At 44.2% G+C, this 25,686-nt stretch overlaps 2 protein-coding genes across 23 annotated transcripts in view; both read left to right on the top strand.

The window, feature by feature from the left end:
- The first annotated feature begins 4,824 nt into the window (after positions 1 to 4,824).
- The window catches only part of LOC149341239 (uncharacterized), a 179,587-nt gene continuing 158,725 nt past the window's right edge, over positions 4,825 to 25,686 (top strand). For 18 of the 19 annotated variants that reach the window (XR_016282888.1, XR_016282887.1, XM_089543211.1 and 15 more), the window contains exons 1-4: positions 4,825 to 4,966; positions 5,371 to 6,216; positions 6,330 to 6,480; positions 6,545 to 6,751. Coding sequence is in view for 17 of the 19 variants with exons in the window: in XM_089543211.1 (XP_089399337.1) it covers positions 5,395 to 6,216; positions 6,330 to 6,480; positions 6,545 to 6,751 (1,180 nt within the window). In the remaining 2 variants the exon portion in view is untranslated. Of the gene's footprint in view, positions 4,967 to 5,370; positions 6,217 to 6,329; positions 6,481 to 6,544; positions 6,752 to 22,449; positions 22,737 to 25,686 lie in introns of those variants that run through there. The other variant, XM_089543207.1, reaches the window with a different exon arrangement.
- LOC149341243 (uncharacterized) lies at positions 8,313 to 22,278 on the top strand. 4 transcript variants are annotated; one of them, XM_089543215.1, is made up of 5 exons: positions 8,665 to 8,942; positions 10,968 to 11,041; positions 15,102 to 15,162; positions 16,443 to 16,513; positions 17,667 to 22,278. In XM_089543215.1, exons 1-5 carry the CDS (start codon positions 8,871 to 8,873, stop codon positions 17,677 to 17,679), a joined length of 291 nt encoding a protein of 96 aa, XP_089399341.1. In that variant the 5' UTR covers positions 8,665 to 8,870; the 3' UTR covers positions 17,680 to 22,278. The 4 variants fall into 4 exon arrangements, 3 of the variants coding, with proteins under 3 accessions (XP_089399342.1, XP_089399341.1, XP_089399340.1); XM_089543216.1 differs by lacking the exons at positions 8,665 to 8,942; positions 10,968 to 11,041; positions 15,102 to 15,162 and adding exons at positions 8,313 to 8,645; positions 14,506 to 14,796; XM_089543214.1 differs by lacking the exons at positions 10,968 to 11,041; positions 15,102 to 15,162 and adding an exon at positions 14,506 to 14,796.

Below are 25,686 nucleotides of genomic sequence, written 5' to 3'. Positions count from 1 at the left end.
ATCTACGACCACAACCGAACAAGGTTGGCTTGCCACTGTATTAAAAGAACGTAGTCATTAACGGAGGAACTATGAGTTTTGTATCATCTGTATCATGTATCATCTTTTTTTTTAAGGGTTAAATCAAGTAGAACAAAACATAATCACACACAACAAACACAACACTTGCATGATCATGCGCATGAGACCACTATAGGGTGTACGGGGAGACTTTGAAAGTCCCAGCAAGTGGTGTCGCCAAGACAGCCTCCGCATGTGACTAATTGAAGCCTGTTCTGTTGTACTTACTGTTCATCTTTGGTTAGGCGCGAAATAAGACAGAACACAAGGCAGAAAGACGGGACGTATCATCCCGTCTTTCTTTTAATGTACTTACTGTGTTTACATGCTGGACCAGTGCATTCACTGACAATTAAACAGAGTGGATAGAAGCTGGGAAGCTGTAGTAAGCAAAGCTAGCTATGCTTGTGCTTCCTGTTGACAATAATAAATGACTTGGACTCTTCACTGACTCAGCTCACCTATGATGCAGACAGTGGTCATCATTTAATTGGGAGTGAATCGTGGGCAAGTGCCTATCTTGTTCCATTTATCCAAGCTATTATTTCATTGTTCTTATAATGGCTTATATATCTTCATTTTTTGATGATGGTGTGTAAGTGTTTATCGTTGAAGGCTGCTGTACTGCTTTCTTGAGATGTTTATGGCCATTTTATACTCCATTACAGCAAAACTGTACAAGCCTGAAATTGCTAAGAACAATGGTGTACTTTTCCACCCATCTTCTTACAAAAAAAAAATTGTACAAGATGTGAAAGATCTCAACTGAACACACATTGCGGCTAGACTTTTTATTTGCTAGTGCTCATGTGCAATAGTTGAAAACACTAGAAATACCATTTGTAAAAATAGCATATGGCCTGTAGATTTCAAGAATTTTGTATAACTACATGTTATGGCCTGTGTTTGTAACAGTTAATGCCGTGTGTCATGCCATGGTCAGCTGATGTCATGCTATGGTCAGCTGATGTTCGTCTACAACAAAGAAAAACAAAAACATCAAGCTGTAATTCACTTAGTAAATATATGCACCGAATGCATGGATGCCCTCTTCCAATGGCTGCAGCACTGGTGGGCACTAAATTTTTCTTGCAGTTACATTCAGAATAATAATTACAGTAATTTATAAAAGAGGGATATTCTTGGGAAAAAAAAAAGGCTGTGGTGTATAACAGTGTCGCTGTGGACACTTGACCTGCTCAGAGTAAAAGATTTCTGAAAAAAACATTTTGAATATGAAAATTGGCATATATTAAATGCTTCAAGGCCCCATACTGTAGTATTCAATTGCAAAAACCTGACATGTTTAGTTACAGTATTTCATCCTGTCTTTCTTGAACTGCACTTTTGTTTATTTGCTTCCACAAGGCATTATTTACAAAGGTCACAAAAATGAACAAGGGAGGGGAAAACCTCAGGTTGCTGGAGCCAACGTTTCGACAAGGGGACTTGTCTTCGTCTGGGCAAAGCGTTCATCATTGGCAGGGATTAAATAGGGCCTTCGCTCCGAGGAGGAAGGCCCCGGGGGTGGGGAAGGAAAGTGGTGTGAGAGGGGATGCGTGTCAGGAAGGGGAGGGAGGTGAACCTTGATTCGTTAAGCTGCAATAGTGGAAAAACTTATATCCGGGGGGTGTGTAATGAACAAAGGCTTTGAAGGGGCTGCGACGGGGGGAGGCGCTGTAGGACCTGAAAAACTCAGATAAAAGGGTGGTTCAAGAGACATTTCACAGTTTTTCAGTTTTATTTGTAGTTTCATGCTTGTTGCTCTGCTTACATCAATCACATTTTTTACCACATATATGTGTAGATAATATAACTGTCTGCTTACATATTCTGCTTAGCATGCTTTAATTTAGGCAAGTAGACAGCTGGAATGTGTCAACAATGTACTAGTACCCTCACACAATCATGCATGTATGTGGTGGACTGTACAAACAGCTGCTTTATATATGTTGATGCCTTTTACACATCACAAGAAAACATGCCACTGGCTTTCTTGCCATGAACCCATTTATATTTCCACATAAAATTAGTTAGAGATTTGGTAGCAATTACAGTGCTTATTGCCAGTTTCACGCAAAAAGTGTATATGGGCCCATGTGCTTTGGCACCAAAACACAATTACTTCAGAGCTTAGTCTGTAGTCACGAGATTGCATTTCAGTGGTAGAAAAGCAAGCAGTTTGTACAAATGGATGCACTTGCTTGGTTGTGCAGTCATTACTGTAGCCTTTGCTACTTTTCAAGAGCACTATGCATATTTTAAGGCACCACATCATTTACAAATTTTGATAATTGGCGCTTTGTGATCATACAGGTGGTTTACAACATGGACTTTAAGAGAGATTTTGAAATTCACATGATAATTCCAGTACATCAAACCTTCAGTTCTGTGCAATTCAGGGATACACTGCATGTGCTGGCTGAAATGTCACTCAGAACAAACTGTGCAGTTGGTGCAAAACTGGTAACAAAAAATGCACCTTTGTGTACACTTTCTGCAGGCTTTGTATTTTTAGTTGTGTATGCTGGCTGACGGTCAGCTCAACAGAGGATATGTTTTATGCTTTTTATATGACAGTGTTACAAATGTGTCAGTATTGGATAATATTTTCTTTTAACTGTGATACAAATTATGCAGTGTTGACAATATATATTAAAACTGAGCAGTTATATTGCTACAGTTCGAACTGTCATTGCAAAAATTGCAGCTAACAGTTATGCATTTACATTTGTTAGTGCTTGGCTAGGCATGACACTCGTGGAAATCTTCATTAGCGGCATGCTTATGCAGTGTTGACAATATATATAAAAACTGAGCAGTTATATTGCAACAGTTCCAACTGTCGTTGCAAAAATTGCAGCTAACAGTTTAAGCACATTCATTTACATTTGTTAGTGCTTGGCTAGGCATGACACTCGCGCAAATCTTCATTAGCGGCATGCGAATTTGTCGGCTTGCTATTCATGCCAGTTTATGCAAATCCGTGTGAACCTGTGCACGAAATAAAATATTGCGCTTGTGACTCAGTGCCCTCATGTTATATTTTTTTATAAGCGAACCATGCGACCGACTTTTACGGATTTAAAAGTACAGAACGCACTATCACGCATATCGTACTCATTGCAAAGGCACTCATTGCAGCTGCGTCTGTCGTCATGACCCACACAACATGATACGATGAATGAGCCGGCAGGCCGGGAAACGGGACACAAACTGCTCCGTTTAAAGAAAGAACAGCGCGAAGAAACACGGACATACGAAAAAACGACACGCACACGAGCGCTCGTGTGTGTCTCATTTCTTCGTATGTCCGTGTTTCTTCGCGCTGTTCTTTCTTTAAAAGCATTACCAACTAGCCCGGAACCTTGCTCTTCTAAACTGCTCCGGCGGGATAGAAACGTTGACGCCTTGCTCCATTCCGTGTTTTCTCCCAGCTGTAAAAACGTCGACTGGAAGCGTAAAAACCACTGCAACAGAAGAATCCTACAAAAATAAAGAGATGCACATTCTGCGACCGAACAAACATCAATTTCGCCAGAAAGAGCCACAGAACCAATTTTTACTTAGCGCGAAGGAGTTGCGTTAGAATCGGGGGTTAATTCAGCACAAATCCTTGACTCCTGCCGTTATCTGCTGTCGTAACGCTTTCTGCATCCGTGAAAAAACAAAACGTGCTAGAATCCCCTCAGAAGGCATATTGCGGCCCGCTAACCAAAAAGCTTGCAGTAACGTGAAAAAAATTAAAAAAATACACGTTTCGAGCAAATATGTGTCTGAGTTAGCGTACTACGACCATCATGCATACACCGAAGTCATTACAAAGCAAACATTTGTATCGCAGGGAAATTTCTCAGAATGATAAAATAAACAACATGCATACATCTGCGGCTGTCTGCGAACTGGCACGGGTCATGCGTCCACTCGAAATTTCGTGCTGGTAAGCAGCTTTGCTTCTGAGAATGCGCATTGTAAAATCTGCTCAAGGCAGTAATTTCAACGAAAGCGCTTGTATAATAGGTCGTTTGTTTAGACGACAAAATAATCCGATAATTTTGTGGCAAGAATTAATTGCACAGCAGAGAGCTATTTAATTGCTTGTGCTGCTCAAAGCAGAGAAGCGAGGTTGTGAGAACGCATTTGTGCTCATTCGAGCAAAATTCCGCGCTGTTAATACGAACAAAAAGAAATTGGTCAAAAGTCGTGTCATTCATGTTTATGTCATTCGGAGTATCAGGAGAGACCGCCAACAGTTTGAAGTAACCCTATAAAACGTATTCAAAGCGATAAAATGCGAGAACCAGCCTTCCCAACGGCCCTGTTACGTGCACTGGATAATGAACGAATTTCCAACATGGCGCCTCGTCTTCTCCCTGCCTGCCGGACTACCGCCAACGGAAATCGCCTCTATTTTGGGCCACTTCCACAAATACCAACGAACGGTGCCCTCCGCCCTCTGTTGATTAATAAGATGCCTCGTACATGATATTGCCGTAACGTCTGGGATTCAGTCATCCACAGATGGCTAATTTAGCGCGTCACTTTATCTAAATATTGCTCGCTTTTTTTTTTTTTTTGTCATGCCGCGTCCGCCATGTTTGAAAATTCGACCAACGGCTGCCTCGTCGGCCATTTTCCCGCGCTTCTCGCTCATCCGTTCTTCCTCCCTCCGCATCTCAGCACCCGGAGCCTGCGTCGACGTTGTGCGCTGCCATTGGTTGACAAAGCGCGGGAAACGAACGGCGGCTTTCTATTGGCGCTTGGCCGCACAGTCGGAGACCCCGTGGCATCGTTTTCGTCACTGCGGGACGATGTTCGTTGCGGCCGTCAGTGAGAGACGAGGACGCGAGTAGGACGGCCGCGCCTGCGGTGAGCCGCTGCAACGTGAATGACTAGTCCTGTATAGGTATGTATATTACTATGTGACAGTACTTACATTGGAGAGGGACGTTAACTTAGGACTGGTGTAATACGAGGGAGATTTAGGATTTCTGACAAATATTGGCTTGTGGCTGACTTCTGAATGTTCAGTGCTAGTCCGATATTTTTCTTTGTTAACGACGAGATTTTGAGTTGTCAATTATTGGCATGTGGCTGATTTCTTAAATGTTCAAGCAGTGCTCGTTTGGTTTTTTTTTCATTGTTAACGACTTAAGTAGCTACATAGGCTGTGTAGGAGAGAGCTCTGGTTGCGCTCTGGTCATTTTTTATGGCGTGTAGCAGCCATATTTTCAACATGCGCCATGTTGGATTGCTGTTTACTTCCGATGCGTTCGCCAATTTGCAGTGACTTTTTTTTTTTTTTTGCAGCCGCGGCGACGACCACGAGCCGAGATGGGGTCTCAACAGTTCTGCCTCAAGTGGAACAACCACCAGTCGAACATGCTGGTCGTGTTCGAGCAGCTGTTATCAAACGAAGCGTTGGTGGATGTGACCCTAGCGTGCGAGGGTTTATCTCTGAAAGCTCACAAGATTGTGCTGTCCGCTTGCAGCCCTTTCTTTCAAACGCTGTTCGTCGAGAACCCCAGCCAGCACCCCATTGTGATAATGAAGGACATGCGCTACATGGACCTGAAAGCGATTGTCGAGTTCATGTACCGCGGCGAGGTCAACGTATCTCAAGACCAGCTGACCGCGTTACTCAAGACCGCGGAAACGTTGAAGGTGAAAGGTCTTGCCGAAGTCACCGGTGAGAACAAGCAAGGCGCGCTCGTGAGTGTAGACGGTGCGGACGCTAAACCTGTGGGCACTCCTCGTGCCGAATCTCCGCCGCTAAGTAGTAAACGTAAAAGAGGCCGACCGCGGCGGCGGTCACCCAGCGACTCCAACAAGAGCGACTCCGAAGATGCGCCGCCGGCAACGCGCATCAAGGGGCCGGAGAGTCCCGAAATTATTGAGGACGGTAGTTTGTCTAGCGACCGCGTGGCCGCCCTTCCGGCCGAGTCTCCTTCGAGTCGGACTTCTTCCACTGTGGCGGTGTCTTCTACGGGCGTGCCTTCAGGCGCACTTCTCGGTTCCAGCGCCAAGGCCACAAACTCTATGACCACCTCGCAGCATACTCAGGACTCAGTTGGTGACGACGTGGGGGAGGGCGACGATGCAGACTTTGAGGTGGAGCCTTCGAACCTTATGGAACAGTCTATGACGACGGAGAACGTAGGTGCTCCCTTGCTGTTGTGCTCCTTTTAAGAGTCTGTGCGGTGGACTCCGTTCTCCGTAAAGTTGCGTGTTTTTATTTCTAGTGCTTATGGTTGCTTGCCCTTTCGTAGGTACCTGTGTTCGCGGACGTCGCCTCATCATCGCAAGCACTAGGGAACGAGTCACAGCAGTCACATCACACAGGGTCCACATCAGCAGACAACTCAGCACTTGTTCCTGTTCAAGCCTCATTGCCTTCAGACATCTCCATCTCGAGTCAAGGTAAGTTGTAATATGTCTGTGTTCAGTCATGAAGCCTGAGCCACCTTTGCTGTTTTGTTTTCAGTGGATATCAAGCCGTCGCCTTCTAGTTTAATGCCCTATGACGAGCAGGCGATATCGCCTGTCGTTGCCGCCCCTCCTGCCGCTGCGTCGTCCGGGGACGCCGCATCTGGCGCCATGATGATGTTCATGGACACTTCAGGTGTTCCTGCCATCGCCGGCCCGTCCAATTATCATCCGGACAAGCAGCAGCAGTCAACGCCGTCTCATGGTACGTTACCCCCTCCCCCGTCCTCTCTCCTGACCTCCTCCTTGCCCCACGACAGCCCTAGCCCCCGTCGTGCTCGGGGTTCAGCTTCGGCTGCAACGCCGGGTTAGTGCGGGTGCTACGGTTGTATCGGGCTCCATTCCAACGCTGGTCTCTGGTTCTGCCTTTCAGGCATATGTTACATGGAGATTTGTTCTCCACCTGAGACCACCGTTCAATGCGTTAATGGTTAACTTGTCAGGGTTATGTAGGAGCTGTGCTGTTTTCTCTGTATCGCCCTGCTTTGTACAATCGACTAAGTAAAATCATCTTCCCTCGCTGCCTCGACCCCGGAGGTTTCTCAGAAGACGCCTAGTCAATTGTCCCGTCTCTTGTGTCATTTTTATCTTCGGCGCTTTCGCGGTGCGAGTTTCCAAGTGGATTGGGGATTTTTTTGGACCTTCGGAAGATCTTCATACCACCTCGTCCTGCCTGGCCACTGCCTGCGAGGATGACATCCAGCCTGCAGTCATCACGCGCTTTTTTTTTCGCGTCTCGTGCCATTGCGGTTTTTCGTTCCCACTTGCTGCAAGCTCCTACCAGCAATGGAGTCTCAGCTCTGGATGGTAAGTCGCTTCTTAGCCCCGTCCCACTCTTTCCCCTCCCTTTGACGTAACTTGTCAGGGCCTTAGGGGTTGCGCTTTGCGTTGTCACTGTAGTGATGCATTGTATCTGTACCGAATGGAAGTAAATTGCTGGTTAGGTTCTGGTGTCGGGTTTTTCTTTCTCGACGTTGACACGGGGCGACAAGTGTTCAAAAGAAAAAAAAAATTGCGTGGATGGGCGATTGGAAGTATGCAAGTGTGTGGTTGTGAGTGGTGTGAGAATGGGCGACTGAGGTATGAAAGTGGGTGAGAATGGGTGAGTGAAAGTTGTGCTGTTACACCGAACATTGTACAGAATTTTGCTCGTCGCGATACGTATTGCACAGGGCAACGGGTACGGAACCAAATTAAATGGCAGCTTTGCTAGTCCTTGCGAGTTCGAACTTTGTTGCAGTGATTAGATAAAGCTGTCAGCTGGTACGTGCTCGAATGGGTTGGGCTGGGTGGGTTCGCTGTGCGTGCGTTCTTCGCAGGTGCCTCACCCCCTGGACTGCAGCCGGATAAAGGTGAACCTGGTGCGGATCTGCCTTCGCGAAATAAAAGTATCTAATAAAGATGTTTTAACAATTTTAGTTGCTGTGGTTTGCTTTCGGAGGACTGCCAGTGTTCTGGTTAAAGTCCCTAATGGCGTGGAATTGAGTGGGGGCGCGGTGGCTGCGAGCGCGTACCTGCGGCTTGTACGGAAAAGGTAGGCTGGCAGCAACTGCTACGGCGGTAATGGCTGTAGAGGTGTATGCATTCCGGTGTGTTCTTTCGGTCGACTCTGGCTCGTGGAAACTACAAAGGAGTGGGCAATGTGGTGAAAGCTACGCCAGTGGTTAGACGTCGGTGGTGAGCGATCCATCCTAGGTGTGAAGTCCTTTCGCTGGCTGGCGTGGGTGAAGTCGTTGCTATGCGGGAATGCAGTAGGTGTTTGGTTCTTGTGGGTATAAATCTCTGTAACGGAAAATTGATGAAATTGGCCTGACTGAATCGGTGCATGGGCTCGAAAAAAAAGGCGGTCTCCATGGGCAGCACAGCCGCGATTTTTCGCTGGTTTGGCGTCCAAGTGCTAAAACCTCGCTGGTTTTAACGGGGACGGCGTTTCTATTCCCCATACTAGTTGCGGTGCACCGTAACGTGGCTCATGTTTCCTAAATGCTCTCCAGCTAGGCGACGATGAATGGACTGCACTGAGACTTCTTTAGCCTTGCAAGTTCGAAGCGCGCTGCTTGTCTCCAGCGTGTGAAGATTCCAGCGTACCGTAATATGAGGTGACGTCATTTTGGATAGATAGTGCGAAAGAAAATCCATCGGGCGTTTTTGTTCCCGTGGAGTCCATTAAATCTTAAGCATGGCGCGCCCTGCATTTTTTTTCAGCAGGCAGCGTTCACTTCGAACCCGTGTAAAGTTCCCACCGAGACCTGTGCGGTGAATCTAGCACTTCTGAGAGAAAAACCTCGGCAGTCGATCGTCCTACGCACCACCCATGCTCCAAAATGATCAGGTTTTTCGTGGTTTATGCTGCTATCTCGTGTGCTTGCTTTGCAGTCCGCCGAGGTGAAGACATCGTGAGTTGCTATTTGCGTTATAAAGGAATAGTGTAGCCTTGTGAGCTGAATCTAGTATGCTCTTCTGTACAGGCCCACCATTGCTGTGCTGTGCGTTTGGTTTAAGCTCTCGGAGGGAACGAACGGCGAAAAATTTGAAGGTGTCTAGTTTAGAATAGTACCATGGTGCAAATTTAGTGATGTAAGCACTTCGTCTGCGTGTGAACTTTCGCTAGTAAACACTGCATATATGGACTGCATGAATCGATTTTGAGGGTGTTTAACGTGCGTTTGCTGAAGCACACGGCAGTACACAAGCACGAATTTTTTTTTACGGCACTTTCTGGGCTCATGTTTGCATGAAAATTGGGAGCAGGAAATGAAATCGCATATCAAAGCTTGTGATCCTGACCTTCGCACTTCTGATTGGCAATGTGTACTTTGCACTAAAGCTTGAAATCTGAAATCCTGTATTTGTAAAAATAGGGCAGCATTATTTTGAAGACGCTTTTCAGGTTACGTACTGGCCGAATAAGGTAATATAAGGCTTAGACTGAAATTTACAGGGCATGCCAAATAGTCGTGAAACCTGCATAAATTTAGTGCGTATTTCTCATGCTCATCAATTTCCCTCTCGGGAGCCAACAGCTTTGAAGGGTTGAGCCACGCACATCCCAGCAAACTAGTTCCGTGCTTCATAAATCTTGATCGTTTATAGGCTTCAATTTTATCTGTGCCATTGCAAGTGTCATGGCAGATTTGAACAATCCATGTGTAATAATTGGACAATTTTTCATGATGGCATTTTGATCTTTGGAACTATTGAGGCTGGTGCAGTCGGCAGTAGCATGATGTAATGATGTGTGCAAAACAAGTGCAATGACAAGTACAAGTTCACAAAAATGTACTGAGGGTGCAGTGAGAGCAGTGAGAGGAATGTAGCAAAGGTGGCTATGGCGATTTTTAAAACATATGCACTAAACATGTCACTACTGGGCTGGTATGCCATTGAAAGTGAAGCCATTTGTGAGAAAGACCAAAATGTATGTACTTAAGAACTTTACCATGAATTCAACATTTTCCACTATTAGCAGCAATATTTCTGTTGTGTCGAGCTGAAGAAATGGCTTAATTTTGGTACCTGTCTGCCTGCGTACTTCTCCACTTATGTGCTCACGTGTAAAGAAAAGTGGATAGTTATTCTTAATTTAGAGTTCCGAAGGCAGAATGTAGTGGCTCCATCCTAAAATTCTGACCATTGTTCTCTGCAGGTAGCAATGGTTTAATGATGGAAATGCAGTTGAAATACAACAGTTGGTCAGTGCAAATTTCCCAATCGACTTTGGTTCTTTCAGATTGGTGCCAGTTTTTTTTAGAGGTCTGTCCTATTGGAAAAGTGCATTTATTCAACCTTTTTTGAGGAAATATAGAATTTTTTGCTTGAATGAGGGGATGACTGCTCCCTTTCCCCAACAGCCACTTCTGGTTTACTGCAGATAAAATTTACATATGTGCGTGCAGTAAATGAAGGAAATTGCTATCATGAATCGAGAACCACTTTTTTTGTTGTTTTTTTCACTAGGGTGATAGTCACGAAATGTATATGAATGTGGCCAGCAGAATAAGCAGTCGTCAGCTTCTCCTTTGAAAACAGCATGTTTTTAACAAGTGTTTCAGAGGTGGAAATGGTGTGCAGGTCAGATGAAACACCCTAAGGTATCAAAAAGCATTGGCATGAGCAGTTGGAAGTGTGGATTGGCATTGGTTCAGGCAGCCGCTATTCCTAGGAGACCTTAGTGTGTCATTGTTGCACACATTACTTAAGTGTAAGCTGCCATATTAGATGGCTGCCAAGCAACTGCTCAAAGGGTTTAGATAAAAGCATCCAGGGGAATCAGCTCGAATGAAAAATCGTAGTGCGGTGGGCTTCCCATTTGCTCTCAACTTGCCCTCAGGATTGCAGTGTCACCTGCAGTGTGACCTTGTCGGCATGTGGCATGAAAGAAAGGGCTTTTTTTTTTTTTTTGCCCTGACCAATCATGCAAGATGACACATGGTTTCATCTTCTGTGACTCGGAGACTAAAAACACTGGAATTGCCGACTTGCGTCTCCTAGGAGAGTAAGTGCCCAGTACTCGGCTGGCAATGTGATGCTGCATGAGTGCTTAGCTCGTCCTGTCATTCTTTTGTCGATATATGCAGTTTTTAATGCATTTCATCTACTTTAAGCTAGCTATGCACCAACTTGCCCCACAGAGAGTGTTGCAGTGATGCTTGCTGTTCTTCTGGGAGTGCTAGCAAGGCTTGTGACTAGCCCCTTGCCAAAAGATGCTGCAGTAATGGACTTGCTGTGCTTCTCATTTATCATCGAAGACATCCAGTGTGTTGCGCAGTCCAAAGGCACGTTTTCATTGCAGAGGCAGTGTTACCACTTGCAACCGGAATATAGCTCAAATGGAAATATGCTGCTATGGCCATGAAATCCTTCACTCATGTTGATTTTTCGTTACTGCCTATACCTACACTGCATCACATCCATAAAGTTATTAATGAAAGGCAGGCCCTTGCCTGGTAATCGGACGCTTATTAGTAGTGTTTATTTGAAGTCTTGTACAGTTATAAGCCGGCCTGCTTAAGTGTTGTCGCTTGTGTGCAGAACAGTCAGTTAAGCATGAAAACATATACAAACAATGACAGCAAATGTCATAATTAGGAAATCTAACAGGTAAGTTGCAGGTAACAGTAAGATGAAATCATGGCTTGGGGACCAGTGTGAGGACAGCTTCAAACGTGCAATCAGTGTGATGACACAATTGCTGAAGTGCGGGACTACGAGTGGCTGCTGTGCAGAGATAATCTAGTGAATCTGTATACCATTATGCTTTGTTGCACATTGGAAGCTGCTCACTGGAAGTCTATTGATTGAATCCTGTAGATGCTACTTTTTTTGTAAGTGTAACTTCACATACTCCTGCACAGATAGGAAGGTGAAACTAAGTCAGCTTGGTATTCATGTCTCATTTGTTTGAAGGAAGAGGTATTTGAAGCACTTGCTGGATAGGTTGGTGAAATGGCGAAGACATTTTTTGCAGCCTTGTCAAGCTGATTGCGATTGCGCTGATTGAAGCAGACAGGGCACGAGTGCTCCCTGCGAGCTAACTTTGGTTTGTTTTTCTTTAATACTCTATGCTTATTGACATCTCGGCCAAGCCTCACACACCAGTTGATTGGCAGTATTAAATAACTGGTTAAGGTAACGCTTGTATTTTGGAGAAAAAATCTGCGCCATGCATTTTTTTTCTTTCCTTTGGCTGGATGGCTTCACTCCTATGCTTGTAGCTTACTTTCTTGTACTTATCTTGTTTAAAAGCTCATGCTCTGGAGCATGTGCAAACTGTATAGCTTGATCTGTGTGCACGAGAGAACGGTTTTGCAGTTAAATGCTGCATTTCCTGAGCACAGTTTTATTCCCCTTTGGAGGAGAAATTCTAGAGGCCCGTGTACTGTGCGATGCCAGTGCACGTTAAAGAACCCCAGGTGGTCGAAATTTCCGGAGCCCTTGACTACGACGTCCCTCATAGCCCGAGTCGCTTTGGGACGTTAAACCCCATAAACCAAACCATCTTTTGGTGCTGCAGGCGGGAATGATGAGCCCCTAAGAACACCTTCATTATTTTTTTCCTGATATGAACTCTTAATTTATGCTGCCAGTTCCTGACATTATAAAGCAAAAGCTCCAGGCATTCTTTTACAGAAAACCTTGAATTATTTGTGTAAACTGAAAAATCTTTTGAAACTCGACATGTGTGTCTGAAGGTATTTTCTACGGTTTAAATGTTTGAAAAGGGAAATGCACGTTGGTGTGTTGCAGCAGAATTTTTTGTTTTGTTTAATGTTCACTTGTGTAAGTCACTGACGCACTGCATTTCATACTGTATGGTTCAAGGTTAGATTTATGGGTCAGTCTTGAGGAGGGGCAGTTGGTGTGGGGGATGTCTTCCTGTGTAAAATTTCCAGCTTCAGGGGGGTGGGGTGGGGTAACTGCCTCTTCAAAGGACTATAGACACCTAGTTTTATTGCGTGTCTTCTTCCAAATGATGCTTTAGACATTAGAATACCAGGATCATCATGTGGTTTTCGCCCATGACCACTAAGTAACATATAATTGAATTTTGTCTTTCCTGCTGTTTTGGTTTCATCAACCGAACACTGGCTTTGACGTGTAGTTGATGTGGGTCACGGGATCCACATAAAAATGGCAATATAAATGCGGACACATAGTTTCAACTCGCTGCAGCACTCAAACCAACCTGCTTCAATAGCTAGAATTACAACAAATGTTGTATCAGCAGCTGTAGTGCCGTTTTTTTGTGCCTCACATGACCTAAACATCAAATTGACGTCACAGTCATCGTTCGATTGATGAAACCAGAACAGTATCAAGAAGAAATTGAGTTATAAATTATCTAGCGGTCGTAGGCAAATACCACGGGGTTCTTCGTGTATACCAATGTCTAGCGCGTCATTTGAAAGATTAAAACATGCAAGCAAAAATTTGGTGCTATAGGCCTTTAAAATTTGTCCTTGATAGGGCTACAGTATTTGTCCAGTGCTGAAGCAGACAAGAAATATGTGTAGTTAAGTATGCTTTCTTGCTGTTTAGCATGGGATGTTGTTTCTAAATAGCTTTCAAGACTTTTTCCCTCACCTATGCAGGAGTGACAGCTATTGCTATACCACACTCGCCTCCCACACCCTGTCTCAGTACACACTGGTCACATGGCCACATAGGCAGTGTACTTGAGAATGTGCCCGCCAGGGCCCGTATCCCAACTTGCATTCCTTTTGAAAACCCCTTTTGGCTACACCTGATTGTCTGAGAAGGTTGTTTTCAGAAGAGACTCAGGTTGGGATGCTGGCCCTGGAAAATGCTTTCTGGCCAGCAGCCTCTTTTTCTCTTCCTCTTTCAATCCTTTCTTCACCCCTTCCTCTATGGCATGGTTGAGCTGTTGACTGAGAGTAAAACAGTCACTGAACGTTCCCTTTCCTGCCTTAAGACCAGTCTCTAAATTTTCATGTTTTTAAAATATCGATGCACTGTTGTTGCTATAAAAGCAGCTGTTGAAGCTAGTGACCTCATGATCTCAGTTTTTTAATGAAATCTATGAAGCACTTTGACCAGTCCATTCATACAGATTTTTTTATTGCTAATACTGGCAGGTGGACATCAGTTGTATGCATCATGCTGTTGTCATTTACCGCTGAGTAGGGTCTGCATAAAGGCTAACCTTGATCACCTTTCTAGTTGACGTGCTGAACTCTTCTGTTGTCCAGCAAAGGCTATGCTATTTGTGGTATTGTAACAGTAGGCTGTAGAACAGGAGAGCCATTCTCAGAAATTCTCTTTTTCCCACAAGGTTATCTATATCTAGGTACCAGAGTTTAGGCATTTGTCTAAGAATGTATATATAAACGCAGCCTACCTGTTTGTAGGTTTCAAGCAAATTACTGCCATCTGCACAGGTATTTTGGCAGACGAATCAGCAGCAAGCATCTGCTGCATATTGCCACATGGTGTTCTCAGGTGGTGCTTGAAAAGGAAGACGTTGAAGTGTTTCGTGCTGGCTGGCTGCCGTATTCTGCTGGTTAGCGACCTGTCCCTCTATCTTCTGTGCTGGATGCAATGCTTCCATGTTGCACTGATGACCACCCACTCACGCCAGATGTCGAGCGGTTCGCTGAGTGCGCCGAGGAAGCACGTCAACTTGCCCGTATTCACATTCAGCGGCAGCAGAGCACGGATGCACGCCGCTACGACCTCCGTCATCGGCACGTCGAATACCATCCCGGTGACCAAGCTTGGGTGTGGACCCCGGTACGCCGCCCAGGCTTGTGTGAAAAACTGATGCGCCGTTACTGTGGACCTTAAAGAGTTTTGCGCCGCGTCACAGAAGTGACCTACGAAGTTCTTTCTGACGGGACTGTGCAGCCTCAGCGTCGCCCACCCCGCTCTGAGGTTGTGCACGTAGTCCGCATGAAATCGTACTTCACGCGGTAATGGACAGTACGCTCAGTGTTCTGCTGTTGTTTTTTTCTCCTTCCATTGCTCGTGCTCCAGCCCCGCTTTCATATTTTCCTTTTATTTTTGGGAGGGGGAGTAATGCCACCTGGTGTTCTCAGGTGGCGCTTGAAAAGGAAGACGTTGAAATGTCTCGTGCTGGCTGGCTGCCGTATTCTGCTGGTTAGTGACATGTCGCCCTATCTTCCGTTACAATATGCATTGAAGAGATTTGCATGTCAGCATGTGAACTGCTTGGGCGCAGTGTTTGGGAGACCCAGAAATATTGTCGGTGCTCTTGAATCCAGGCTGATCTGCACTCCCACTCAGGCCTCTTGCACCATAGCCTCTTGTGACACGGTTAGAAGCATTTAAAGTATGAATCTATGCTTGCAAAGGACAGACAAAGCTTATGAAAGTGTGATTCATTGTGTGTTTCTGTGCTTGATTCATATGGCCAGTTGGGCACTGACCTTTTATACCAGCAAGATGAAAAAGTTGGCCTTTTAATTTACCGTGCTGTTATAGTATTATTAAACAGCAAGAACTGCTACTGAGGGTGCCTCATCTGGCTTTTCAGCACTACAGTCGAGCCCACTTATAACACCCCTTACGGTCACACAGATTGTGTTAGTTGCATCTAATGTTCGTAGTAAGTGGACTCCTTCATTACAGCAAAAAATACTAATCCGCCAAAAGTGGCTTTCACTCCTAACTGCATCATGTGCAGCCTTTTCTTCAAAGCAGGCCCTGCCGCGCCTTGTTCTCCAGGGCAGTCATATTCTCCTAGCTGAAATCTTTGCTGCCAAAAATCTGCTTTAGGGACAGGATAAAACTAATCGTGGTTGAAGCGCCCACAGCAGCTGGTGGCAGGTTGGTGATATTAATCAGATTCCTAAAGGTAGGAGAGTGCTCATCCTATGCGTACAATGGCTTCATCAGAGCATGGCTCTGCGATGTCGTCCTCATGAACATGATCATCCGAGGCAGTGTCCAGTCTACTATGCATCAATGAAGCATTGCCGCAAATCTACGTGCATCTGATCATGGTGTCTTTGGCACCGTCATCTATCGTTCCTGGGCCCGTGCCACGATGAAAGTAACTTGGCACACTTGCACAAAGAATGTATCAGCTACACTGTCTGCTATCTGAATCTGCCTGCAAGTGGTAGTAGCACAAATGGCGAAGCTTACGGGGCAGGCAACGCACACCACATGACCAGCATGACAAGCAAGGCACTCAAACCTTTCAAATTGCTGCTGCTAGTTGATCCACAACCATGCAGATTAGCTTCACTTTCGACATTGCCACTGTTTCGCGTCCAGCATGCTTCTGCTTCCATTTGGGATGCTTCTCCCAGCCGGCGTACGTGCAGGCAATGACTGACCTTATAGGCCATCGACGCACGGTTGGCTGGCAGTTACCTGCAGTTTCAAGTGCCGCCTTTTTGTTGCTTTTCTAGGTCAACATGTTCTTTCCGGGTTGTGTCACAGTGGCTAAGATGCTCTTCGATCTCCGCGCTAAGCTGGAAGCGTGAGTTTTTCAGTTACTTGGACAAGTTTACTGCGCCTGCTCGTTCGCTATAATCGAATGGCATATCCACAGTTGTGCATTGTATCTGAGATAAGTTGCCATTGCCTTAATGCATATTTGGCAGTAAAACCACACTCGTTCGTGATATCTGAGTGTTCGTTATGTCTGTGGCCATTGTAAGTGGGCTCGACTGTAAATTTTTTTTTTTTTTTTCATGCCCAAATGGCTACTTAATCTTCAGTTTGCTTTTTCTCTTGTACCTTTGCTTTATGTTTTGTGTACCACAACTTTCATGTCAGCTTGAATGTATTTGCAAACTGCTGGTGCAACATCGACCAGGGACAGATGCACTGGTCACTCTTGGAAGAGGAGGTGGGGTGTTGTGAGGACTGGCACCATTTGAACAATGTATTTTTTGGACTTCTTTTTTTTCGTTGACGTCCTTCCATAAATCCTCTGTGGAGGTTGAATTTCTATGATATTAAATTGTTCTGTTCAGCTAGTCAAGAGGTGGAGTAATGAAAGCACACTGGGACATGAACATAGTCAATAGTGGTCTTTGAATTTGTGAAAACCACATTAGCGTTGGTAAATGAGGTGCTGAGAGGTGCAGTAGCAGTGCAAGTTTTTTACTATTATTATTATTATTATTGCATTTATGCCATGATTGTGGATGGTCATTTCATGCTCAGTTCTGTAGGAAGGTTTAGGTTCTGGAAAGTGACCTTCTAAAGTGCACTCCATTTGGCGCTTGTTGTCCTGCTTTGCTTTCACGGTGACAGCTGTGCAGGAGACTTTCTGTGGGGTAAATATTTTCATCATTGCCATTATTGTGTGCCCCGTGTGGGCTGATTTGAGGATGGGTTTTTTGTTGTCGTAGGATCCAGATAGGCCAACTCTGTGAGCTTTGAGATGGTTGGAGACTGTTATACAGCTGCTGCTGTCACATAGTCACCCTGGAGGAGGGTAAAAAGTTTGGGGTTTTCTTTAGCTTAAATTTATTTGTAATTATTTATCCAATACTTTGAAGGTTTTTTTTTTAGCTGGAGTGCCTGTGACTGTTTTGTTTTGCTACCTAATGACATTGTTTTGTTTGCATGATATTTGTGACATTAGTGTAATGTTGTGTCCTATTTATATTCATTGCCTGCAGGTGTTTCTTCTGACACGCATGAAGAAGTGCATTGTTGGACCATCATCTGATGTCTGTGATGAAGGTTGCGCAATAAATGCAGGGTGTTTCTATGACAGCCTTGGAGCAAGACATCATCTGCTGTGTTCACAGCGTATTGTGGCATTTTTACGTGGTTGTTACGAGAACATGAGCCTAATGTGCTCTTGGTTTGCATCAGCTTCTTGCATATGTTTGCCCAATCTGGTGTTGTCCTTGTATGAAGGCAAACTTTGGCATTTTTTTGTGAGATTTTCATAAATGGATCTTGGTGTAAATATAAGCAGAGTGTACTTTTTCCGCTTTCTTCACGAGTGACGTTTTGTGGACAGAGTGGGCATACTACTGTTTTTCATGGCATTCCTTGTGCATGTAACATTTTCTAAGCCCTTCTTTTTAAGCCCCTTACCCTCCTAAGCTTTGTCAAAAATCTGACCTGAAGTGGTTCTTCATAACTACCACATTATCTAGCGTGAACACAGAACCCTCTACTTTGGCAGTCCAGAAGTGCAGTTTTTTTTCCTCCTTGCATAATGAATGCACCCCATCTTTTGGTGCGCAGTCTGCTGCTGATGATAGTGAATGCTAGCAAACACCATTTTTGACCACTGAAACAGCTACGCAGTAATATAAAGTGGCATCTGTCCAATGTAAAGACTGTACAATATCTCACTTTACAGGGCACACAACCAATGAAATGTTCCGTGAGGAACCTGAGGGCCAAAAGAAACTGCGCCTTGTCGCAAAGAGCTTCTCTGTTCATTCTGCCATATTAAGGATGATAAACTTGTGGTTGTGCTTCAGGTGGAATGCCGAGAGTTTTGTTAGAATGAACTCTGGTTGCTCTGCTTTCAGACAGCATTATGGGTCTCTACATTAGCTATGGGGGCCTAGGTATAATTTGCTGACTGTGCTGTGTAGTGTGGAAGCTGTGCTAAAAAGGGCATTTTTATTTTCTTTTTAGAATGAGTGTTTCCAGATAAAGTATTCGTTCCACCAGCTTATTTTTTGTCCTGTTTTTACCGCTTCAGTTTTTTTCTGAATATTTTACCCCACATAACGCATCCCCCAAATTTTCTGATATTTTGAGGAAAAAAATTCATTAGGTGAGCAAATACGGTATTTGCATATACGGTCATGTTTCAGTGTTTTGTTTTGTGCATGTTTTTCCTTTAACCATTTCATTTGGCAAAACCAAGTATTAAAGTTGCACTGTATTGGCTGCATCATATGCTGCTTGTTGGTCTTGAGTTTGCAGCAGCCACTCTGCTTTCATTTAAGCGTTTCTGTCGACATTTAGGCACATTTAGAAATCTGGGACATTCTTTTCATCTTATAATGACAGACATTCTTTCATTCCGGGGTAATGGCGGGAGACTGCAGAAATAATATGGATGAATATGTGCTTTAAAAGAACAGGACACAGAAAAGGCAGACACACACTGCATTCACTGGTGTGTGCTCTTTGTGCTTACCTTTATTTTGTGCATTCTCTTCTATTTGAGCGCTTTTTTTCACATATCATTTCCAAGCCAAAACCTTACTACTACTGTAAAAATGTTTAGTATCGCAGTCTTAGAAAAAAAGTTATTTCTGTACGGTAGGGTTTCTCTTTGTGCTTGAAACATTTAGTAGATGTTGAATAATCTATTTTGAGGATTTGACTAGGTAAAAAGTTCCTACTGTGTCTGTGTGTGTGTGTCTCTTGAAAGAGCGTAACTGCCTGATTATCCAACTCAAAGAAAGGTAGATGTTAGTTCCAAAAGCACAATAGAGAATATAATTAGTTTCAGTTGTGTATTTCAAACTTACAATTGGGCCTGTTGCTCATGAGAAGTAGGAAAATTGGTTAAAAGCAGAGCTTTTCGTACCTCTTGCTTTGAGGAGTTTTAGGTGAAGATAAAATTCCCTCATTTCATGAGAACAGAACTTTGTAGGGTTAAATCTGTTTCTGGTGTGTCCCAGCTACTTCCCTACGCAAACTCGTATGTTGTTTGCAGGACATGGCAGAACATGGAATGTCTTGGCTTTGAAGAATGTGCAAACTGTTATTACTTGCATGATGTTTGGTCAAACATTAATGCTATTTTGCGCATGCATTACCTTAACATTGCACATTTTGCTTCACCACCTTTGTGTTTCTGTTCTTCACTGCCTATTAAAAGTCGCACCTGTTTATGGCCCTCAGTGCCTCTTTTTTCTGATAATGCTTCTTGTCACTGTTGCATTTGAGCAGGTAGGTGAAATCAGGGTTTGATGAATGGCATATTTTGATAAAAACATTGCCGTTAAAGTATACATTTCATTGTCTCTGCATTTGGAGCAAGGGTGTCAGTGCTGGAGGAGCATGCAAGTGCCATTGAAAATGACATCACATTGTGACTGAAGCTTGTACCTTGTTGATGGCCTCTTGCTTGTTCAGTTTTTGCCTTAAGTTCATATTGTAAGTGCTGTTTAGCTTTTTTGTTGTACTTTTCTGGTTCAGAAGCTTGGCGGCATCAATCTCTTTGACATGCATCAATTTGTTTGACATGTTTGCTGCTTAAATGCATGTGAAGTAGTTCCTTGCCTTGCGAGGTGTTATTAATGTGAGATCATACTACTGATGTCTCTGATTCTCTTCAAAAGGTCTAAACCTTGTGGTTGGACCTTGTTATGGTGCCAGTCTGTTTCGTGTATTCATGGCTGTGCTTTTATGGGGTCCTGTATGATTGTGTTAACTTCTAGCTTTAATAGAATTTATACTATTAAGTGCCTTGCTGGTATATGTTATACTGTTACTTCTGTCTCTCATAAAGTAAGGCAGGTTTGCAACCGAAATACTACTATTTTCTCTTGCATTGCCCTTGTTAAAGCAGACATGATGAGCTTAAAATTATTCCTTCTTTTATTGCAGTACACAAATTTATTTAAAGGGATCCTAAGGGGAGTATCAACAATGAGGCTGTAACTTCCTGCTTACTTGAGGCCAATGAAAGAACATAAAATTAGATTAAGGAAAGCTCAACGAGCTTCAGAAATAAAAAATGAGGGAAAAATAAGAGCAGCATTGATTGGAAAACAAACGAGTTAATGATATCCTGCCGGAAATGGAGAGGAGATGGACTTGAATGAGACATGCAGTGTGAGAGCAGGTAACCTGTGGTCTATCGGAGTAACACAATAGATACCAAGCAAAGGAGATGTATTTGGGGGATGGGCAAAGAAGCAAATGAAATGAAGTTAGGCATAATTGGGAGGGCATCGGATGGTGGACATATTCTGGCTCGTGATAGTAAAGGCGTTGTTGTGAATGGTCACTTTGTTTCTAAAAAGTGGAGTTATAATCTTCATACTATGCTTACAACATTTTCAGATTTGAGAGACAATCTTTTTGACCGCAGCACTTTAAAAATGTACATATAGTGCCATATGTGTTTTCCGTGCTCAGTGCAACTAGTATAATCCCTTTGTCATCAGAGTAGCTCTCATAACTGCACATTTATAGAGATGCTGTGCTGTTTATATTAAAGCTAAATGAAGCTGTGAGGTTCATTCTGCTCAGCCATGTTACCAAGATAGCAACAATGGTGGCTGGCTAAGCTGCCATGACCTATCCAGTATTATAAACATGACAAAATGAGATGTTAGTAATTCACATGACAGCTGATGCAATCGTCAGGAGCCACAGTCGAGCCCACTTTTAATGAACCTGGCAGTCGCGGGGATCACGCTTGTTGTATCGAGGTTTGTAGTAGGTTTGTAGTAAGTGGACCTCTCCTATGGCAGCAAAAAATGCAAAGTTGGGCAAAAAGGGCTTTTATTGCATAAAAATATCCGTTGTGCACGTCTACTTGTTTATTCAGGGCCAGAAAAACTTTCCAAGCTGTCCAGAGTGGTCACATGATTCTCACCGTGATCTTGTCTGCCAGCGAGCTGCTTTACGGACGCAATAATACTAATTGCGACATGAGCTTTCGTGGCACTTGGTGGTAGGTCAGCCACCGTGCCTCCGATCCTTGTCAAAGTTGTACACATGCAGCTATGAAGCTAGTGCAGCACACTAGTGCACTGCGTGCTGCTTTCGCCCGTCAGCAGCTCGGATGTTGCAGAACCGATTGCACATCATGTGATCAGCTGGGGCAGCAAAGCATACCGTGTGACTGGCACTCCAAATTCTCTGATAGCTGCCATTGGTTGGTCAATGACTGCATGCAGTTTTCAACGCTGGTCCTTTTTCGTTCGCACCATGCTTCTGCTTTCACTTCAGACCAACTGGCACACGTGCTTGCACGAACTGACAATGCAGCCCGTTGGTACGCGCTTGTCCGGTGGTTTCAGTGCCAACTTTTTATTGCTTTTTTGGGGTCACTACATTGTAACGAGGGCAGCGGTGTCAAAAGCTTTTTGGTCTCCACTCTGGGGGAAGCTTGCATTCTTCAACTATGGAGACAAATTTAAGGTGCCTTCTCGTCCGCTCTAACTGAGTTGACCTGTCATGGTTGTTTGTTGTATCTGAGGAGTAGTGGCATTGCTCTAATACATATTTCAACGATAGCTCCACCCTGATCCATGATAAGCGAGAGTTTATTATAATAAACTGCTGTTGCTATAAGAGGGCTCGACTGTTTTTTATTCTGCTTTTTGCAAAAAAAACAAAAAAAACTATGGAGCATTGCTTGAAGGCAAATAGTATGGTGGCCTGTGAATGTGAAAATCAGATAAATTCTTGTTCTGAACAGAATGGCTGGCACACACTGGTGCACCCTTTCTTGTTGTCTTTCAGTGACTCACAGTTGGCAAACGGCGTGGTCAGCTCCACGACAGTCCCATGGCCAGTCATCAGTATTGCCGAGGGCGGCTCATCCGCACTGGTGCAGTGTGTGCAACAAGTGCTATAGCAGCGCTGCAAAACTGAGGAGGCACCAGACAATGCACTACTTACAGCGCAAGTTCTACAAGTGCTCATACTGTCCACGTCGCTATTCCTGGATGGAAACACTGCATGTCCACATGAAGCGCATTCACGGCCAGAACACATCAGCCTGGCAACAGTAGGGCGTACTTGCCTTGAGGGTGCGCTCATCCACTCATCCAACAGTCTCTCATCTATTCCTTGCATTTCATGTTGTGGTTGTGCCATGTGGTTAATGTAGTAGGCATGAAGTCTGGACAGTCCTCACTGGCTGAGCTATCAAGCCTAGTGCAAAGCCTATGCCAGCTAGTTAGTGCTGAATAATTGGAACACGTTTTCCGATTTTCAGGAAGCTTTTGAGACAAATGATGTGGTGTCATGACATCATGCTCTCTGTCTGGGGTCAGGTTGCTTTCATTGCATTGTTAAAGTGAGTAGAATTTAAGGCCTGGCAACTTAAGTATTTGAGAGTGGAAAGTTTGTGTATTCAGTGCACAGTGAAGGACAATAGCATTTAGCATATTTGCTGGTAAAGGTTCTTAATGTAAAATCAACTCGTAATGTTTTGGCGGCTACCTTGAATGCACAAATGTTTTCAGATTCATTCCAATGAAGTTTCTCATGAGTGCCGTCTGTCCCATTTGAGGCTGTGCCTGCTTATTTGCATTATACCGGTGTAACCTGTGACAGATGCTGTTGTTGTAAGCTATGAACCAGTTGGTATTCTGCAAGCAGCTTTCTTGAATTTTGCTGTAGGTGACAAGAGGTCTCTTGTTAGTCGTGCACAATATTTTGCCGCTCCTCTTGTTAGTCGTGCTCAGTATTTTGCCACTCCAGTATCCACATGTAGAGATGCTGTTTAAGCTTGGGCTAGTATGCCTTCTTTCATGATTGGTCTCCTTGTTTTGCATGCTTAATCTGATTACAGTATGCTTTTGGGGTTATGCCACAAACAGGAGATCTGTTTGCTTTCATTGAAGTATCTTTCTGCTTACCGGTTTCTATGTTCCAGTGCATAGTCAACAACACTTAACTTGAAGCATTGAAGCACTGTTCAGTGCCTTAGGCTGCAACATGTTTAGTGCTGACTGTACATAGTGCTAATGCAGCGGATTCAATGCCCGCCGTGAGCTGTGCACAAATATACATGCTTATTTTCACAAAATTGAACATCTGGAGTGTCGGCGCATAGAATAGGGTCGCTCACAATGAAGGGCAGCTGTATAGTTGAAAGGGTTGTAGTGGCCAACAGCACCAAGTTCTTGTTATTCTCTTTGTCGCCTGTCCAGGCTTAGCAGTGGCATAAAGAGTAGTAGTTCCTGTCTCTTTTTGTGTTCGATGAGCAGCTGTGACAATCTGATATGACATGCTTATTGCGACATGGGGAAAAAGTGAGTTTTCGAAAGCCTCTGATTACGACCTGTGATAATCTCAGTCGGCAACTCTGTGATCATGCTGGTACACACAGAAAAGAAAAAACTGCTTATATAATTTTCATCATTTGTGCGAATAACACTGGTGAAAACTTAAAAAAAATACCACAACTTCTACTCTGGGAAATGTCATTTAACACATTGGGCTATGAGGCCCAGGAGCAGTCTTTCAAACAATTTTTAAAATTGCAAGGTGTTTAAGGGCAGTTCACACCTTTCGTGCCTGTCCTGTTCCTGACACCTACCCTGTTGAGAGTAGCATGTACAGCAAAGGTGCATGTACACACATTTTGCACATTTCATGCTGAGTTTAAATTCCTGCACTATCTGCGAGGCCGATTGGAATGGCATTTGATTGAGACAGTTGTCTTTTGTGCTCTGTGTACTCTGTTTATTGTTCAGATTGCCGACCTTATTTATAGGCAATGTTTATAGGCAGCTAGTAGTACATCTTAGTGTGCTAATGTCGTTTAGCGTGCTATGTGTGCAGAGGACAATGGAAGAGGAGTGCGCTGTGTGAACATAACCATGGTTGTTTGTGTGTTTTGGCTGAAGCTTGGAGCAGTGAGTGGTAACAAGGAAAATTATCTGTGTAATTTTGAAAGGCAGGAAGGATGCAGCGTGGGTTAGATAACAGGTTCAAGAGTACATCAACTAAAAGAGGACGTGTTATGCGTAGAGCTGAAATCTGGGCCCATATTCTAACTTCCGTCTCTTTCGAAAACGTCCCTTTTAGCGACACTTGAAATGCTGGAAGTGAATGCTGAATCTCTATCGCATCTGCTTCCAGCGTTTCAGCTAATCAGGGGTCGCGGAAAGAAACATGGTTGAAAGGTACACAAGTTAAAGTAAGTTAAATATGCTGCATCCGGTTCCAGCCGACCTGATGTCGCTGAAAGGGACATTTCTGAAATGTACATAAGTTAGAGTATGGGCCAGGTTGTGTGTTATAGTGATAGAGCGGACACCAAGAGACAAAGAATATAGGGGGGTTCAGAAGATAGCCATATAGAGTGACGAGCTGAGGAGGCTTGGTGGAATAGCTTGGCAGCTGATGCAAGATCATAGAGAGAATGCCCCGAGACATGTGCCCTTGTATAAGAATAAGCCAAAAAGAGTGTTTGATACAGTAATATTTTGTTACTATTGGGACTTTTGGTCGAATGTTTAGGGGAATCCCCCAAGGTGGAGTAGATTTGTAATAAGGGAGTAATTACTCATTGGCATCCACCTGAGCGCAGCCATACGGCTACAAAGGAAAGCTGTACAGCTTTCTCAGAAACTTCGTAGTTAAAGAAAAATTCGTCCTGGTCCGGGGTTCGAACCCAGGACCACCGCTACACCGGAGCAGTCGCTCTACCAATTGAGCTAACCAGGACGGCAAGCTTATGGTAGGACGAGAGCGAATTGATCAATAACTCGAAGTGGGAACTGTGTTGGTCGAATGTTTAGGGGAATCCCCCAAGGTGGAGTAGATTTGTAATAAGGGAGTAATTACTCATTGGCATCCACCCGAGCGCAGCCATACGGCTACAAAGGAAAGCTGTACAGCTTTCTCAGAAACTTTCCAACCAATGCTCTACCAATGCATTAACATATGAGGAATGTGGCTCAGTCATTAGCTGCCATTTATACGCATTGCCGTCGCATAAACTGCAATATCATTATTTAAACA

Source organism: Amblyomma mixtum, chromosome 5 (genome assembly GCF_055824585.1).
Source record: "Amblyomma mixtum isolate Tamu chromosome 5, ASM5582458v1, whole genome shotgun sequence".
In the NCBI taxonomy this organism is placed as follows: Eukaryota; Metazoa; Arthropoda; class Arachnida; order Ixodida; family Ixodidae; genus Amblyomma; species Amblyomma mixtum.
Note: the sequence above shows the minus strand (reverse complement) of the source record. Positions and strands in the feature narration are given on the sequence as shown.